We start from the raw sequence: 19,980 nt of genomic DNA, 5'->3' as shown, positions 1-19,980 counted from the left end.
ATTCAAAATTAGGTATTGTACTAAAAAATTTGTCACAAGCGAACTGAATGTGGTAAGTATAGTATGACTGATCTATAAAAAAGGACAAAAACTACCGTAGAATTTCTCTACTATGTACAGCCTAGTAGATTCCTCACGTATATTATAAACCAGCGGCTCCAACCACCAGCAGAAAATATTATTGGAGAGTATCAGACGGGCTTCAGACGGGGAAGATCGACAGTGGATCAAATATTTGTAGTCAAGCAGGTCTTGAGAAAATCATGGGAACACGACATTGATGTTGACAACGTGTTTGTAGACTTTAAACAGGCATACGACTCAGTCAAAAGGAACAGACTATACTATATACTGGCCGAATTGGCAATACCACACAAGCTAATTAGACTCATTAAAGCCACAATGGATGAAATTAAGGCATGTATACGAATATAAAACCACCGGACAGACTTTTTCAAAATCTAACAGGGACTGAAGCAGGGAGATGGGCTGGCCCCAACTTTGTTTAACCTGGCACTGGAGTATGCGGTTAGGCAAATGCAAACTGGACGAGGAAACCTACTGACTCACAGAACGGTTCAACTGGCCACTTATGCCGATGATATTAATATTATAAGTAGAACATCGACAGGAGCACATGAAAAATACGCAGAGTTAAAAACGCAAACGAAAAGGCTAGTTCTTGAAATTAACACAGAAAAAAACAAAAATAATGATTACAGACGAGAAAAAATATAGTCTCACAAAACGTTATACATGAAGATGACATTGAAATGGTTGGAAAGTTTACATACCTGGAAATACAAATATATGCCGATGGATCAGAAGATGGAAAAATATGGAAGAGAATAACGCAGGCAAACACAGCCTATTTTGCCCTTTTCCATATATTTCGGTCTAAAAGTGTCCACCGAAATACTAAAATGAGAATCTATAAAACCTTAAATCAACCAATAGCATGCTATGGCAGTGAAGCCTGGGTCCTGAAAGAAACATCCAAAAACAAACTCGACACATTCGAAAGGAAAGTACTGAGGGAATACTAGGACCTGCGAGGGAAAACGGAATCTTCAGAATTCGATACAACAACGAGATTTATCAACTTTATAAGGTAACATCCATGTCAGACTTCTTTAGACTAGAAAGATTGCAATGGGCCGGACATGTGATAAGAATGGGAGAGGATAGGCTACCAAAAAGAGCACTTAACGCGAGAATGCAGGGAAAGAAACCGGTTGGAAAGCAAGAAAGCGCTGGGAAGACACAGTAAGCAGCGACCACAAGCACTTATAGGAGTCCGTGTAAGGAGAAGAGCAGCCACAAACAAACAAAGGTGGAGACAAAAAAATAAAGGGGGCCAAGGCTCAATTTGGGCTGTAGTGCCGTAGAAGAAGAAGAAGGAAAACTCAATTTGGCAGTTTGATTTTTATCTACTCACCCATTGTCGAGCCTCGTTGATTTTCTCCTTAACAGAGGGATGCAGCTGGGCAAACGGATCCCAAGTTTTCCTCAAACTTCTCCTACTCCTAGCAAACTCGTCCAAATAAACAGTCTCATCCTCCCTATGATCTACGCAGTCTTTTCCGACGATAAATATCCTTAATGGCAAGCTATAGTAGTCAATATCCTTCAGTCGATTGGAGGTGGAGTCGATATGTACGGTGAAAAAGTTGGGGTAGAACAGTCCGTCGCACTCGAGATGCTGGATCAAGGTGACCTATAGAAGAGAATAAAAATATGATTTGTAGTATTAGATTATTATCTTACAAAAAATACTTAAAAGTGTAAAAAAAATACGTAAAAGATATGTGTATCCTGACTGTCCATACTTGGAAGATGCTAAATTGATTTCCTTCGAAATAGATCGTATCTATTGCATAGCAAGCTGAGGCTAGTTTCTTACTTAAAAAAAATCGATATGAAGGGACCATTTAAAGTTGCTGTCTAAAAAAATACCAATAAATTTTACAGAATCGACGGTACTGATATTAAGCCTTGCGGTACCTCGCATACAATGCTTTTGAGACTAGAGTCAGTATCATTTGGTCTAACCAGTTGTTTCCTATTTTCCAAGTAAGATTGGAACCAATTCAAAGAAATATACATGGCATCAGTGGTACATTTATTAGTTAAAAAACCGAACTGATTTTGCAGTAATTCGATTTTTTACCACCCTTATGAAGAGGAATAATAATGGCTATCTTTAGGCACTCTGGAAATTTACTTTTCCCAAAGGTATCATTAATTAGTGAGACAAGCATTTCCAACACATTTTCTGGGAGATTTGAGAAAACATTTATGAATAGTCCATCACAGGAAGATTTGCTTTTGATACTGTTGATTGTTCGGATCAGTTCAGATATATCTACTGGTCTTATAAAGAATGAATTCGAGACCTTCTTGAATTATGGAGATAGGAAATGGGATCTTTTTGTGGTAAAATAGTTTATGTTATATTTTTACTCACATTAACGAAGTATGTATTCCCTTAGATTTTCAGGGTCTGGAAGGGAAAATGTTTGAGCTGTGTGAGTTTTATTTCGAAGATCGTTTATTATGGACCAAATGTCTTTTGCAACACTTTTATGAATGAATGAATTTATTTAACTACATTACGCAATGACAAGGTTTGTAGCAAGTCAGATTTCAATGATTTAAAATTTAAAATAAACAAGTAAAAACCTATCTATACATAAAATATTAGAATATACCTAAAATACACAAAAAATACCTAAAATATACAAATAATAATTTCACACTCAAGTATATCACAAAAATTTCAATTTTAAATAGTATAAATTATGTAAGTACTGTATCACAGTTCAGTGGTAAAAGATATTAGATAGATGAGTACTTTCCATGAACTTCAATGAAACTTGAAATATTCAAGGTATTCCTCCACTGAATAAAAACAGTTCTTATTCAGTATTCTTTTCACGGTTTTTTTAAAAGCATTTAGACTTAAATTTTTTATATAACCTGGCAACACGTTGTAAAGCTTGTAATCTAAAGAATTTCTTTTGGACTTAGACGGTAACAATTAATTCTGATATTATCTGCCTGTCTGGTGTTGTAATTATGAATATCATGTTGTTTCACAAGGGATACAGATCTCTTGTGTATTTCAACAACACTAAAAATATATAGGCACGGTAAAGGTAATATACTTAGTTCAAAAAACAAGGGGCGACAATGCTCCAAATAGCTCACGTCAGATATAATTCGTATTGCTTTCTTTTGCAGACGGAAAATCAACAAGGAATCAGATGAATCACCAAAAAGAATAGTAGCATAGCTAATATGTGAATGAAATAATGCATAATAAGTTGTTTTTAATGTATTTATAGTAGTAATTTTCCTTAATTGTCTCAAGAGAAACAAAGTAGAACTTAATTTATTTCTAGTTAATTATATGAGGCCTCCAAGTCAAGTTACTATCCACTGTTATCCCAAGCAACTTTACGTTATCCAAGTTTGAGGTATCTGTCATACCTTTAAAACATAAATGTTGGGATTTGCCCTTATTAAGCTGAAGTTTATTCGCTAAAAACCAATTTTGTGCCTTAGTTTCGACAAAATTTGAAATGTTAGTCCATTCTTTCACGGTTTTTGCTCTAAATTTTAAAGAACCACTTGGATTGACATGAAATTTGGCATACGTATAGCTTACATGTCAAAGAAAAAAAGTGATATTGTGCCGATGTGTGCTTTTGCCCTGGGGGTGACTTTTACCCTCTCTTGGGGTTGAAAAAATATATGTCCAAAGTAAGTCCGGAAATGGGTAAACTGACTAATTTTAAGTAACTTTTGTTCTATAGAGCTTTTTTGCCAAGTCAACACTTTTCGAGTTATTTGCGAGTGAATATGGTCATTTTTCAACAAAATAACCACATTTTTAGACGGTTTTTCGCAAATAACTCAAAAAGTAAGTATTTAAAAAAAAAACGTTCTAAGCAAAACTATAGCTTATAAAAAAAGTAAAAGAAATGGTGTACGCGTTAGGTCTCTATATCTCGCAGAACCAGAGTTATAGCCAATGAAATATAGATTCATATTCACCAAATTTTAAATAGAATATTTCGACGTGAAATATCCAAAAAAATAAGCACTTTTGGGGAAAATTCATTATAACTTTTTTAAAGTGTTTAAAATAAGCTTTATTTCTGTTTTTACAAAAAGTTTCTAGCATTAAATTTAAGCAAGTTACGCTCAAAATAAAGTTGGTCCCTTTTGTTTTTGCAAAAAAAAAAATCGGTAAGACCACCCCCTAATTAGCAACTTAAATGAAATTAGTCGTTACCGCTCCACAATTTATTTTACTTATGTGGTGTTCATATGATCTGTAAGTTTCATCGATTCAAACTGATTATTTTTGAAAAAATTTGGTTTCAAAATAAAATTTTTAAAAATTTAAATTTTGAAAAATATGCTTTTTTCAAAATAACTTAAAAATTGTTAGAGATACCAAAAATCTCGAAAAACAAAAAAAAGTCAGATTTGCTTTTCTGAATATCATGTATTTTTTTGTTTTTCTGTTAGACAAAAATTGATTAAGATTTGGTGTTTCTAAATTTGCATACATTCGTGATCAGTGACTCGTTCAACCCGTTTTAACTACAGCCCTTTCAATAATAAGGACTTTGAACCGATGAAACTTACAGATCATATAAACAATATATACGCGAGTCAAGAAACTTGTGAAGTCGTAACGATTAAGTTCATTTAAGATACTATTTAGGGGGTGATTTTCTCGATTTTTTTACCAAAACCAAAAGGGACTAATTTTATTTTGAGCGTAACTTGTTTAATTTTGATGCTAGTCATTTTTTTTTATAAAACAAAAATGAAGCTTTTTTTAAACACTTTAAATAAGTTGTAATGAGTTTTCCCCGAAATGTGCTTCATTTTTGGTTATTTCACGTCAAATTATTCCATTTGGAATTTGACGAATATGAACCTATTTTTAATTAGCTATAACTCTGCTTCTACTAGGTGTAAAGACGTCATATATACACCATTTTTTAAAATTTTTTACAGGCTATATTTTTGTTAGGAATGTTTTTTCGACAAAATACTTACTATTTGAGTTATTTGCGAAAAACCGTCTAAAAGCGTGGTTATTTTGTTGAAAAAATGAACATATTCACTGCCAAATAACTCGAAAAGTATTGACTTAGTGAAAAAAATCTATAGAACAAAAGTTACTTAAAATTAGCCAGTTTATCCATTTCTTGACTTTCTTTGGACGAATATTTTTTCACCACCAAGAGGGGGGTGAAAACCACCCCCAGGGCAAAAGCACATATCGGCACAATATCACTTTTTTCTTTGACTATGTGTATGCCAAATTTCATGTCAATCCAAGCGGTTCTTTAAAATTTAGAGATTTTGCAATATTTTACCGTTAAAGAACGGACTATGTATGATCCTGTCCTTTTAGAGCTGATTTGAAAAGTTTTAGATAGCTTACCTGCCCCGTCTTCGGATGGACCTCCACCAGAGAGAACACGAAAGGGGGTGATCTCTTCTCGCTGATCTTGTAGGACCTATCTGATCCCAGACGATACACGCTCGCATTGAAGATCACATCTCCGGGCGTAGCAGTATCTTCCAGCAGCAACAAATATGGCGAAGAAACTCTCAAGAACGACAAAAATAATAAAAACAGGTATAGCAAGTAGTTACTCCCAGTCATAAGAAGGTGCGTGGTCATTTTTCGATGGATGGAACATCGTTAGAGTTCAATGAGTATCAGCGGTGGCTTCATTATATCTGAAAATGGAAAAAGAGAGGAAATGAGATATTAAATAGTCGTTAAGCCATGTAATCGGCAGGTAAATGTTGTGGCTTTTAAAGAAAAGCGATAGTTTATGCAAATCTTCATAGGTGCATCTATTAAAAAACAAATTTTAACAACTTTGTGTTTACCATAGACGGAGGATGTACTTTCTTACAGTTCGTTTACATCTGACACTTATCTCCATGAATAAATGTCGGTCAGACATAAAGGCTATAGTGTAATAAAATGGTAAAATCTGTACTCGGTTGAATTTTTATTTGGAATTAAGCACTCGAATGTACATATTTAAAAACCCCCTTAGCCAAATTTTTAGCTCCCTAGCTGGCCCCAGAAGTAGTGATGTTGATTATAGTTGCTTTCGAGTATTCGTTACAAATCGTTACTTTTGTATAAAGTAATCATTTACAGTATTCGCTACTTTGATTACTATGATTATTTTTGTTACTTTTGTATTTGAGTACCGGTAATCATATCAAGAATCGTATTTCTCAGTATGTAGGTATTTTGTATAGGTATTCCGATGTATCAACGACCTTCACCGATCTGTTTAAGGGATAAAAATGATTTGATTACTGCGATTACTTTTGTATTTGTGTACCGGTAATCATATCGAGAATCGTATTTCTCAGTAGGTAGGTATTTTGTATAGGTATAGATATTATAGATCTAGATAAAAATATAGGGTTCTCGCATTCGATCTTTGTTAATGACATACATTACATATTTTACGTATACCTCCCTCTGTTTCATCTTCTATCTTCTCCTCACCCTCACACCCTTAAAACGCTTCATACCGATAACGATATTCGATAACACTCGTAAAATACCAGCCCCGTCCGTTACTCGCTGGGATACGATTGGTAGAAAATAATCAAGTGTACTGGTTGTAGATACAATAGGCGTTACTCCTCTGATACGATTGGTACGAAGTAATCAGAGTAATCAATGTAACGATTTGCCTCTCTGTATAGTAATCGTTACTTTCGGTATTCGTAAGTATCTAACGAGTACTTTGTAACGAATAGATACTTTTTCAACATCTCTACCCAGAAGTCCCCTATATATGGTGTTCTTTCGAGAAAAAAAATGTTATTGGACGATATTTTGTTATAAAAATTTTGAAAAAATTCATGAACACACATTTTGATGCCCACAAACACTCTGATTTTTTCAGATTTTTTGGAGCAAAATTGAGCCCAGAAAAAATATTTGAATTTTTCAAAAAAAATTTAGGTTATATAAGTAGTTTTTGGCAAATTTGGCACCTGCTTGGCAATAATGATTTTTAATGTTTTTTTTTGTTATTCTAATACCGGGATCAAGTTTGCCATTATCAAACCAGAACATGCTCAAAATACGACAAACCTTCTTTGTTGATATATTTTTTCCATTTTTTTAGCACATAACCAAATATGAATGAAGAATGGTTTTTCATCAATTTTTTTTTCGTTTTCTCTAATCGCTGAGTCATGTTCGCCATTTTCAGACCGATACATACTGTAAATTCGAAAAAAAAACTGCATTTTTCGGTGATTTTTTCATATTTTAAGTACATAGCCTCGTGACCAATAATTATTTTTGTTCCCCCTCAAGTAACGGTTTACACAATTGACAATATGTAGATTTACATAATTCTCAAGTTCAGATTTTCAGATAAAGAAAAAAGTAGAAAAATAAACGCATAGCAGAGAATAGAAACAAAAATATAAGAAAACGGTTGCGGTCTTGAAAATTCTCGACAGGAAGTATTAGATTTAACCATTTTCATTTTCATTGCAGGTTTAACCGCTTGTTGCCTGTTCCAGCATCAAACTTGGCTCCTTTTCCTCTTACATTTCTTCTTCATTTCGGTGTGTAATAAAATATTTATTTGGCCAGTGGTTTTTATAATAAAATTAGTTTATTCAATTTTAAATTAAAAGTACAGAAAACATAGTATAAAGCTTTTTGCTAGTCTACGAATTATACGATCCCCGGGGCCCCACTTTCTATAAAGGGAAAATTCACTAATGCTAAGATATCAAAAGGATTGAGCGCTGAGACATTCTTTACGTTTTATAAAACCTTGAGTGTGTCCATATTGTCTACTGGACCTTACAAGAAGGATTAAGCCATGCCCTATATTTTCTACTTCTGTTAACGGTCCACTATTTCTCAAATGCCAGAATTGTATATATCTAGTAATAAAAATCCCGTTTTACTGGATTTTTATTTTTGAAACTTGTGATATATTTTCTCAAAACGGATATACTTATTATACTGACTGGATTTTTATTTTTGAAACTTGTGATATATTTTCTCAAAACTAATATACTTATTATACTGATATGAGCAAATAAAAATACAACACTTTGTATACGGTTATTTATTTGGATGAAAAGTATTTCTTTATAACTCTTTATAATCAACTATTTTCAATGGGAAATAAGCCACAATTTTACCAAAAAAATGATTTTATTAACGTTTCGACGCCAAGTCGGGTGTCGTTGTCAAAATACAAAATAATACTAAATTAAACAAAAATGTTGTTGCTCAGTAAAAAATTCTTCTAATAATTTATTTAATTTGACCCATTTATATCGGTAATTCAGACATATATTATACATTTTAAAGTAGAGGACTTTAAAATGATATTGTCAATATTTATGAGTTGCGTTCCTGGGACGACTTTACTGAAATATAGTTCATTCGATTACATGAAATCAACCCCAACTCAAGAATATCCGTCACCAAAAAATCATAGCATGTGATCTGTCTTTAAAAAGACAACCAAATGCAATGATGACAGTAAAATTCTCGCGTTAGAGATTCCATAGTAAATCACGAGGGAAAACCAGGAAAAAACCTCGTGATACTATCCCGTCATCGTAAGTATTTGGTCTTACCTTTAATTTACTCTCAAGAAACTAATACCAAATTCTGATTTTAATATGTTTAAATTATAAATAATATTAATAATGCATAGATATGCAATAAGTAAAACTGAAATATAAAATATGTACTAACTCGATATGTTATTGACTTACTAATCGTGGTATTTTCTTTCTATTGACTTCCTCTTTCAGTATGGGTAACCACAGCCTACTGCAGTCTACCGAGGAATTTGCGACACAATTGGTTTCATTTAGCATAATTAGAGCCGCTTCTTTGATTTTTTTCTTTTTACTATCTGATTCTTTCAGGAATATACTTGAATTTCTCCACTGAACTCTATGTTCATTATCCCATGCGTATTGACATATTTGAGATCTATCAAATTCTCTATTTTTAATATAAGACTTTTTTTATTAACCCCACATTTATTACAATCTATCTATACAATCTAAACTTAAATGTTTAGGTAGATAACAGACAATAAGTAATAGGACTGACAATAATTAGGAATGACATGTAGGGAGGCATCCAGTGATGCACCCCTTTTTTAAAACTTAGCCTACAACACTGACTATTTCTGACATAAACTTATACACATTAATTTAGTACCTATTGTTCACTTAACTCTTATTCACTTATGATGTTCACTTATTCTAACCTTTAATGGTCTTGATGTTTCACGTGAATAAAATTGTTCGCATTCACAAGGTATTTTATAAATACAATTCTTTGTTCTTTCTTGTTCATTCTTAGGTTTAGTTTTAGATTGAATAAATCTCAACGTGTTTGTTGTTTTGCATGTTGTTGAAATGTTGAATTTATTTCCTATTGTTTTAAGTTTCTCGGATAGTCCTTTTATATAAATATGGTATTGATATTTTCCTCGTATTATTTCTTGTGGATGTTATAGGATCCCGTTCTAAGTTGTTCTGTTCTATTCGATCCAATATTGACAATTCCTTATTTTTATAAACGATAAAGGATAATCATTTTTTAATAAAACAGATGTTAACAATTGTTTTTCTTCTAAAAATGAATTTTCGTTAGAACAAGTAATTTTGGCTCTATCATACAGGATGATTGATTAGTAGAGTAAAGCTCAATAGCTCCGCTATAGTAATAGATAGCAATAAAAGTTAATAACAAAAATTTTAGCCACCTTTGAGCTTCACATTACAAAATTAGTTAGAATGTTACAGGGTGTTCGATAAGACAGTGGCAGACCTAACTTACGTTTTTTTCAATGGAACACTCTATATTTTATTTTATATTCGAAATCCTGTTAACTTCTCCATCACAAAAATATAAAGGTTTGTAATGTTATACAGGGTATTTACAAAGTTATAACCAATTTTGTATGAAAATCGTAACAAGTTCAAATCCCTGTATAAATAAAAATAAGCACAACAGCAATGGTTTATTAATGCGATATTTTTTTATTTATTGTAAAAATTTTTAAGAATTATTGATATTGCTAATTTTTTTTATATCAAATACAGGGTGAGTCAAAACGCAAGTACATTATTTTCTCAGTAATGTTAAATGGAACAACCTGTATTTTATATCATTATTGAAAAGTAACATTAACGTACTTTAATTTTTATATAACATTCCCTATGCCCAAATTTATTAGTTTTCGAGATATTTTCATTTTTCAGAGCAAATTATTTTAGGTGTTTAAATTTATCTAAATTTTAAGTAAGCCATGACTGAATTGACAATTGAAGATTACCGATTATCAATCCGGTAATCAATGTAACACTGTAGCAAATAAAGAAATAAAAATAATATATTAGTAATACATTTTACAAACAAAGACACAACCACTACATGCAACATTTTTGAAACAATTAAAAACTATCTTTTTATGTAAATGCAACAAATAAACAAAGAAAATTAGTAATAAATTTTACAAAGAAACCGACAAACACAAAATACAATATTTTGTGAAGACAATTAAATACTACTTTTTTATGTAAATGTAGCAATGTAACAAATAAAGAACGAAACATAATTTATCAGTAATACATATTGCAAAAAAACATGTTTGAAAAAATTAGAAGCTACTTTTAATAAAATATTTTTAATATTTAATTACATAAGGTGTTCAAAATTATCTCCTAACAGATTTATGTACGCCTAAAAACGATCATTGAATGAGCTACTTTAATTTGTAAATTAACACATCGAAATACACTTTGTATTCTATTTTTCATCTCATCCCTTGTTGTTGGAGGTACTTTATAAACTTCATTATTAACGTAACCCCAAAAAAATCAGTCCAGTTTATTAAATTCTGGTGATTTGGGTGGCCACGAAATAGTAAGTGGTATCTCGAAAACTAATAAATTTAGACATAGGGAATGTTATCTAAAAATTAAAGTACGGTAATGGTACTTTTCAATAGTGATATAAAATACAGGGTGTTCCATTTAAAATTACTGAGAAAATAATGTACCTGCGTTTTGACTCACCCTGTATTTGATATAAAGAAAATTAGCAATGTCGACCATTCTTGAAAATTTTGACAATACGTTAAAAAATATGGCATTAATAAACCATTGTTGTTTTGCTTATTTTTATTTATACAGGGAGTTGAACTTGTTACGATTTTCATATAAAATTGGTTATAACTTTGTAAATACCCTGTATAACATAACAAACCTTTATATTTTTGAGATGGAGAAGTTAACAGGATTTCGAATTTAAAATAAAATATAGGGTGTTCCATTTAAAAAAACATAAGTTAGGTCTGCCACTGTGTTATCGAACACCCTGTAACAATCTAACTAATTTTGTAATGTGAAGCTCAAAGGTGGCTAAAATTTTTGTTATTAACTTTTATTGCTATCTATTACTATAGCGAAGCTATTGAGCTTTACTCTACTAATTAATCACCCTGTATAAGGATTTAATGATTCCCTTTTTAACGTTGATGTTGTGATTTGATTTGTAATTGAGTAATTTCCCATTGAAAATATTTTATTATAAAAATGCCACAAGGAAATAGTTTCAGAACAATATTTATAACTCTTAGGCTTTGGCCACACGGGCGATTTTCTACGGCGCCGTAAGAGCAGTAAAAATAAGAGCAAAAATGGGTCCCACGCTGAGAATAGTAGATGGCCAGACTGAGCTGTAAAATATCGCGCAGCAACATCGAACCGGCCCATCTTTGGCGCCGTGTCACAAACGAAGGGACGAATTCATTTTATTGGCCATCGCGTAGTGCGTGGTCAGACAAGCGTGTTTGACTGCGGCTACATTTTTCGATAAAAAAATTAACTAAACCCATTTCGCCGGAATTATTTTGTTTTCAAATTTTAAAATTTTACTTAAACATAATTATCAGTAATCTTGTTCTTAATAAAGAAATATTCATGAAATTATTTTACTTTTTGAATTATAACCAGTCCTATAAACAGGACTCTGGGCGTTATAGTTATCATAATATTGAAAGTATGTGAGGAGCTGAGTATCAAAGACGGACTACTCCATTTTGTACTTTTTTCAGGAAAGCTGAAAAACTGTAGCGCCTTATATTCTCGACATCCAATTGTGATTTTTATTATGAATATACTTCTAGCGTCTCTGAATACTGCTGAATAACGAAAATGTAAATATATTTACGGTTTATTCCCTAAAATCAATAAAGAAAATGGATCTGGCCGATTTTGCAACCAAGCTCTGGAGCTGTCCGTTTTTGAACCCAATGTTGACCATTTTTGTCAAGTAATCTCTTCCTTGCTTAATTTTTAGGTGCTTCAACTACGTTAACTTCCATTTTTCGGAAAAATAACGCGAAAATATTTAAAAAACACATAAAAACGGTTAAAATAACGTCGTAAACTGTTGCAAACTTAAAACGCAATGGCCACTCTCAGTAGGTTTATTCTAGTGCGCATGACAACGTGACGGAAATACTACCATTCGATTGGCTGTAACGGAGTAGTCTGATTCTGCTACAAAATCAAGTTGGAACTGTCCGTTTCTGAAACTGATGCTCGTTTTAAAATGTAATTTTTTGCATTTTCTAGCCGCTTTTGAAACTAAAGCAATTCAGATTTGAATTCCTCGGAAAAAAATCTATAAGACTGTACCTTTAACTCAATTTTGAAAAAAATTGAGTTGTCCGTCTTTGATACCAAGCTCCTCATGTATGAATGAGTTTAAAACAGTTACGAGAATTAACATTTTTATTTACATCTATTCCTGTTTTCATTTTCCACAGTATGTTAGTGCCACAACAAGTATCTAGCCACAGCAACTACCAAAAACCTGTATTTTTATCTCGCGACACGCCGTAATTTAAATCCCCGTGTGGCCATGCTTTTTGCAACCCTTACTGCCGCGTAATTTTACGGCGATTACTGCTCTTACGGAGCCGTAAAAAAACGCCCGTGTGGCCAAAGCCTTATCTAAAAATATACACATGATAAAGTTTTTGCCTCGCTATTTTTTTTCTTTTTTGTTTTCGGAAAAACGCAAAAACAAAACAGATAAGAAAGCTTAGTTTAGTCTTTGTTTAGTACCTACTTTGAATGGGACTGAGAGCTTCCCGTTCGCTTTTGGTGTTACCTTAGAACCACAGCATAATCTAGGTTTTGTTTGGATGGGTCTGATAGGCGCAAAAGGGTAAGACTTTTCTAAGGTAAGAGACCCACAGGTTTCATATCCCCACCTACAAATCATTCCAAATGTAATATTTCCATAGGAAAACGCAAGATCTAATATTGCCCGTGAAACCATCGAGTTCATACAAGATTGATATAGAGACTTTGGAGTGGCCATCAAGATCAGCTGATTTGTCACCCATCAAATATGTGTGGGATATGGTAGGTCGAAACCTAAATCGATTGCCACGTCCTCCAGCAAACTTGGAAGACCTGTGGCATGCCATAAGAACAATCTGAATTAATATTCCGCAATACGATGTAGACCACTTAATTCAATCAATGTCCCATAGAGCAACTGAGTTTATAGAAAATCAAAGAGGAGATTTTTCTCGTGACACCTTCCCCTCCAGGCCGAAACCAAATTTTTTGAGTAGTATGGACATCTATATTAATAACCTATATGTGTCCTGCAGCCGATTTTGATGGTATACATAGTTATAAACAAATGAACATCAAGAAACGGTAAATTTTCGCTTCTTTCGACTATTACTAAAAAGTATAGCATTCTAAGCAAATTTGAGAACAAGAAACTTATAAATCATATAAAAAGCTTCAATATGGCGTTCGCTGAATATGTCTATCCTTATTTGTTGCTTAGAAAATTGCAAAATAAGTAATACATTTTGAGATTTTATAAATGTTCATAACTTATGTAAAAATTAAGTTAGAACCTTCTTATTACACTGAATGCTAAGACTTCTTGTGCTTAAATTATATTTTAAATTTCAAAGCAATTGGTCAAATAGTTTAAAAGTTATTTAATTTGTTTATCCCAAATTCATTTTTTTTGCAACACTGTAAGTCAGAAGAACATTTTTATACCATTAACTTAATTAACCCGGCACCTGCCACGTGGCTTTGCAAGGCGCCAACTGCCACGTGGGGTGCTTACAGCACCCCTTAAAATTGTTGTGTGATCTACTTGTTTAAAAAATAAAATAATATGTTGAGTAACACAAGAATATAAATAAACATATTTTATTAACTTATTAGCCACTAATGTGTTATAAAAGTTAAAAAATTAAAATGAAAAAGGTGTTATAAGCAAATTAGCAAGTACCAAGCCATAATAAATGAAATCAAGTAAAATATCTAAAAAAATTAAGATTCAGTGAGTATAGAGTTTATATTAATAATTTAAATCAGTTATTTCAATAAAAAATGTAAATTTGACCTGTTTATCAAAAATACAAAAAAAAAAATTAAACCTTAAAGTGCCAGAAGTTCAGAATGACACTAAATAAGCACTTCAAACACTAACACATATTATATGCTATATTATAATATTATAGAAAGCTACTATAACGCACAGCTCGGTTACCAAACTTGAAATACCAAATATTTGATAAAAATGTGTTATGGGGTGCTGGTAGCACCCCACGTGGCAGGTGCCGGGTTAAAGAAAATGACAAAAAGTAATTTTAAACAGTGTAAAATTATTTTGCAAAACATGTCGATTTTTTGCTTACTTATAAACAATTAGAATACCTTTTTAACTGTTACCCGTAGAAAAATTATTTTTTCATATTTAGAAAGACTGAATTTTTATACACATTTAGAAAGAAAAACAATTGTCCTAGGACAATTAAACAATTGTCCTAGGACAATTAGGGACGAAGTTAGCCCCCCTTTTTTAATTCACATGTTCTTGCAAAATAATTTTGCAATAGGTATTCAGAATTATTTTTTGTCATTTTTTTTAATTAAATTAAACATCGCAAACCCTGGACTACTAAAGGTATCCGAATATCTTCCAAGACTATGCGTTCTCTTCTCTATATCAGGAAATTTACTATCAACGTTTCTATCACTGAATATATCACCAAGTACAGGGCAACCTATCTTAAACTTATAAAATCAGCTAAAAAAGACTACTACCATAACCGTTTGGGAAGCTCAAAAAGTGTTGCAAAAGAAACTTGGTCCATAATAAACGATCTTCGAAATAAAACCCACACTGCTAAAACAATTTCCCTTCCAGACCCTGAAAATCTAAATGAATACTTTGTTAATGTGAGTAAAAATATTACATCAACTATTTTGCCACAACAAGATCCCATTGCTTATCTCCCTAATTCAAGAAAGGTCTCGAATTCATTCTTTATAAAACCAGTCGATAAATCTGAACTGATCCAAACAATCAATAGTATCAAAAGCAAATCCTCCTGTAGTACTGATGGTCTATCGATAAAAATTTTTTCTAATCTCCCAGAAAATGTGTTAGAAGTCCTCATCTCATTAATTAATGATTCCTTTGAGAAAGGTAAATTTCCAGAGTGCCTGAAGACAGCCATCATTATTCCTCTTCATAAGGGTGGTGAAATATCTAATACCTGCAATTATAGACCTATTGCACTACTACCGGTACTCTCCAAAATTATTGAGAGACTCATAAAAGCCCGACTTATGTCCTTTCTAGTTGAAAACAACATTTTATCACAAAATCAGTTCGGCTTTTTAAATAATAAATGCACCACTGATGCCATCTTTTCTGTACTACATGAGGTTTATCAAGCACTGAACAATAATCTTCACACTGCCACCGTTTTTTGTGACTACGCCAAAGCTTTTGATTGTGTAAATCATAACATTTTGATAAGAAAACTAAATTTCTACGGAATTCGAGGTATTTCTTTAGATTGGTTCCAATCTTACTTGGATGATAGGAAACAACTGGTTAGAGCAAATGATACAGACTCTAGTCTCAAAAACATTGTATGTGGGGTACCTCAAGGTTCAGTATTGGGTCCTCTACTTTTCCTTATCTTTATTAATGACATCACTAGTTTAAAAATCGATGGAAAAATCTTTCTTTTTGCTGATGATACCAGTATCACTTGGAGCAACTCAAATATTGCAACTCTTCATGCTACTATAACTTCTGATCTACTTACAATAAAAACCTGGTCTGACTCTAATTTACTCTCGTTTAACGTAGATAAAACAGTAGCATTGTCTTATAAAGGAGTCCTTCAACCCTTACCTCTTAATAACAGCCAGATCAGTACCGTTGATTCTGTGAAATTTCTTGGTATTTTTTTAGACAGCAACCTTAAATGGTCCCACCATATCGATTTGTTAAGGAAGAAACTATCCTCAGCTTGCTATGCTATAAGATCTGTTTCGAATGAACTCAATTTAGCATCTTCCAAAATAACATATTTTTCTTTGTTCGAGTCACATCTTCGTTATGGTCTTCCTTTTTGGGGTTCTGGTACAGCTGCCCAATTCGATGTTATTTTCAAATTACAAAAAAGAGCAATTAGATATCTGTTTGGCCTCAGAAGAACAACACATTGCAGAAGTTACTTCAAAGATCACAGAATTTTAACCCTTCCATCTTTGTATATTTTAGAAACTGTTTGCTTAATTCGTAAACATCTACATGTCTTTCCACCAAGACCTAATCATGACTACTTCACGAGAAATTCTACGTTTGACGTCTATATGCCGACCCCGTCCTCTGAGTTAGTAAAGAAATCTATATTATATTCCGCAAAAAAACTTTACAATCATCTCCCTCTACAACTTAAATCTGCAGCATCTTTCCCCAAATTCCGTAAACTGACAAAAGCCTACCTATCTGAAAGACCACATTATTCAGTAGAAGATTTTCTTAATCAATAACTAAGAAATTACAGTACCCTTTGCACAAGTAGTATTTTTATTATCATTTTTTTTGTGTATATTTGGGTGTCATATGCAGCAGCTTAACTTTTAAACTTATTAATTACTAGGTAGACTATGCATTTGCAATTTACTTAAATTTTGCAATTGACTACTTCTGTTTAACTTCATTATTATTGTTATTATTGTAAATATATTGACGATTTATGTAATTTTAGTAAATTGGATTGTTATTGTTTTGTTGTCTTGACTTTTTATAAGCTTTGTCGATAAAATTGTACAATTTTTCATGACAATAAAGCATATTTCTATTCTTTCTATTCTATTCTAATACTGCAAATCTTCTTATTTCATAAACTAACCAAAGTATTACTGTAACTTCATCATTTTCTGACTTATAGTGTTGCATAAAAAATTAATTTGGGATAAACAAATTAAATAACTTAAACTATTCGACCAATTGCTTTAAAATTTAGGGTATGATTTAAGCACCAGAAATCTCAGCATTCCGTGTACTAAGAAGGTTCTAAGTTAATTTTTACATAAATTCTGAATATTTATAAAAACTCAAAATTTTTAATTTATTTTGCAATTTTATAAGCAACCAATAAAGTTAGACATATTCAGCGAACGCCATATTGAAGTTTTTTATACGATTTATGAGTTTCTTACTCTCAAATTTGTTTAAAATGCGTAACTTTTTGGTAATAGACGAAAAAAAGCGAAAATTTACGGTTTTTTGATCTTCATTTGTTTATAACATATAGGAAACATATAGGTTATTATTATAGATGTCCATACTACTCAAAAAATTTGGTTTCGGCCTGGATGGGGTTGTATCACCAACAGGATATTTTTTTCCTTATTTCTCTGAACTATAATGTGTATACTTCCATAAATATTTAAAAAATATATTAATTTGCCCTCATAGGTGTTGCATTTTTTTTGGCCATCAGTATATTTTCTCAAAACTAATATATTTTCTTAAAACAATCGTATTCTAGCAAATTGGTGCAGTTGAGTTAAGTATTTCAACATGTTCATTAGAAAACTGGCACCAATAAAAACCTATTTGTCGTCGATCGATTGAAGTCTTGTTAATAACCACCATATGTAGAAATCTATCACAGAAATCGTCTATTTATTTATGAATTTCCTTAAAAACAAGCTCATTGGATGATTGAAAGGTACATATGTGTAGATTTATAGCACTTTTAATAATTGGTGAATGTTTTGATAGTTTATTTTCAAGTTAATTAATGATAATTAATCAAGAATACCAGATATCATCAGAGATATTCAGAGTAAAGGATGTTAGGGCGTGTTTATTTATTTAGGATTCTGGGAAAGTAGAACAGTACCTTACTTCTCTTTCTTTTGCCATTTCTTCAATTATATAATCAGCATCATTATCAGACCAGTTCTGTCCAATGTTAAACATAGGTCTCCTCTTTTATTCGGATCTATCCTGCAGTGTTAGGTTAGAACAGTAAAGAAAAAAAAAACAGCTAAAAAAATCTTACACAGGTTTTTAAACGTTCTGAAAGGTATACGAGGGATAGCTGCTGATAAATCCTTACAGAAGTACAGCTGTTTTTGCTTTGTTTTTTTAAACAGTCATAAAAAGTGAAAAATTCATTTTTTGACTATAAAACGTTTTTTGCACATTTTAGAGAAAAATCGTTCAAATCAAATTTGTAGATCTTAATTCTTTAAACTGCGAGTTTTAAATAATTAAAATATATACATAAACAATTGACAGAGATAATCGACCATTCAAAACACCCCACATAGGGCTTTTCATTCACAATCATTTGTTTCGAGCTTAATAGGCCCGGAACATTAATAAAAAAATTCAAATATTTAAAAATTTCGAAAAACATCGATTTTTTTCTACCTTCTTTGCTTATAACTTTAAAACGATTCATTTTGGAACAAAGTCGTACGAAAATAAAATAGATAAAAGATGAAGTTTTCGATCCTAATAGCATTATTAATAATATTTAAAAAACATTAAAATATTACTAAAATATTTTTAAATTGAAAACTTATTGATCCATTTCCGTGGTAACACCTCCAAGGCTTCTAAAATTTGCAAGCCAAATGGATGCTGAACCGAAGAAGACAAGAGGGAATTCAAAAAACTTACAATTCACGACCCCGTCTGTTCAGCTGGTAAATTCCAACACAAAATGGACCTAGTTACTCGAAGGAGTAAAGACCAATATAAAAATAAAATAAAAATTTTATTTTTAATTCAGCTGCAATGCGAAGGCAAAACAATCTTAAAAATAAAATTTTTATTTTATAAAATAAAGATAATTGAATTTTGCATGATAAACGACTGGTTAAAAATGTCTTAAATTATTACCCTTTCTGTAAAATAGCAATAAATACAAAATAAGGGGGCAAAATAAGCCTGTTTTTATTCAATGTTTTTCAACCACTTTGGTTGCACTTAGAACTTTCGTAATTCGCTTAGAAAATTCTTACAACATACTTAAATCGTTCACCAAACATTAAAATCGACTTATAGATTTTGCAGAATAATTTTGCAATCTAATTTTTTTTAAAAGTTCAAATTTTTTAAAAACTTTCTGAAGAAAAAGTAGACCATTTAGAAGTTTTCTAACTTTTTTACATATAAAGAGGTTCTGTACCTATTTAATACACTTCACAGAATTAAAATCGGATTATTTAAGCGGTCTCAGCACTGTTTTAAAGTTATAAACAATTTTTTTGGTTATAAACAAATACAGTGAGGACATCTGAGTTGGCATAAATTCATTTTTTCGAGAATAGGCGTCTCTAATCGGTCAGTAGATTTCCTCGTCCAGTTTGAATTTGCCTAACCTATACTTCACTGCAGGAGAATGGGATCATAATATACAATGCATATACATACAATGGCATCACTCACAGGAAATAAAATGTAGAATAGAGAAGGCTAGGAGTGCATTCAATAACATGGCCAAACTCTTTAAAAGCCACAACCTTAATCTG

The 19,980-nt window shown here is 31.8% G+C and overlaps 1 protein-coding gene across 3 annotated transcripts in view; it reads right to left on the bottom strand.

The window, feature by feature from the left end:
• The window catches only part of LOC114325504 (protocadherin-like wing polarity protein stan), a 140,610-nt gene that overhangs the window by 67,884 nt on the left and 52,746 nt on the right, over positions 1–19,980 (bottom strand). For all 3 annotated transcript variants that reach the window (XM_028273577.2, XM_028273568.2, XM_028273587.2), the window contains exons 2-3: positions 5,471–5,772; positions 1,439–1,717 (exon numbers count right to left, since the gene is read on the bottom strand). In XM_028273577.2, coding sequence (XP_028129378.2) covers positions 1,439–1,717; positions 5,471–5,713 — 522 coding nt within the window. In that variant the 5' untranslated portion in view covers positions 5,714–5,772. The remainder of the gene's footprint in view (positions 1–1,438; positions 1,718–5,470; positions 5,773–19,980) is intronic.

This window comes from Diabrotica virgifera, chromosome 4 (genome assembly GCF_917563875.1).
Source record: "Diabrotica virgifera virgifera chromosome 4, PGI_DIABVI_V3a".
NCBI lineage: Eukaryota > Metazoa > Arthropoda > Insecta > Coleoptera > Chrysomelidae > Diabrotica > Diabrotica virgifera.
Note: the sequence above shows the minus strand (reverse complement) of the source record. Positions and strands in the feature narration are given on the sequence as shown.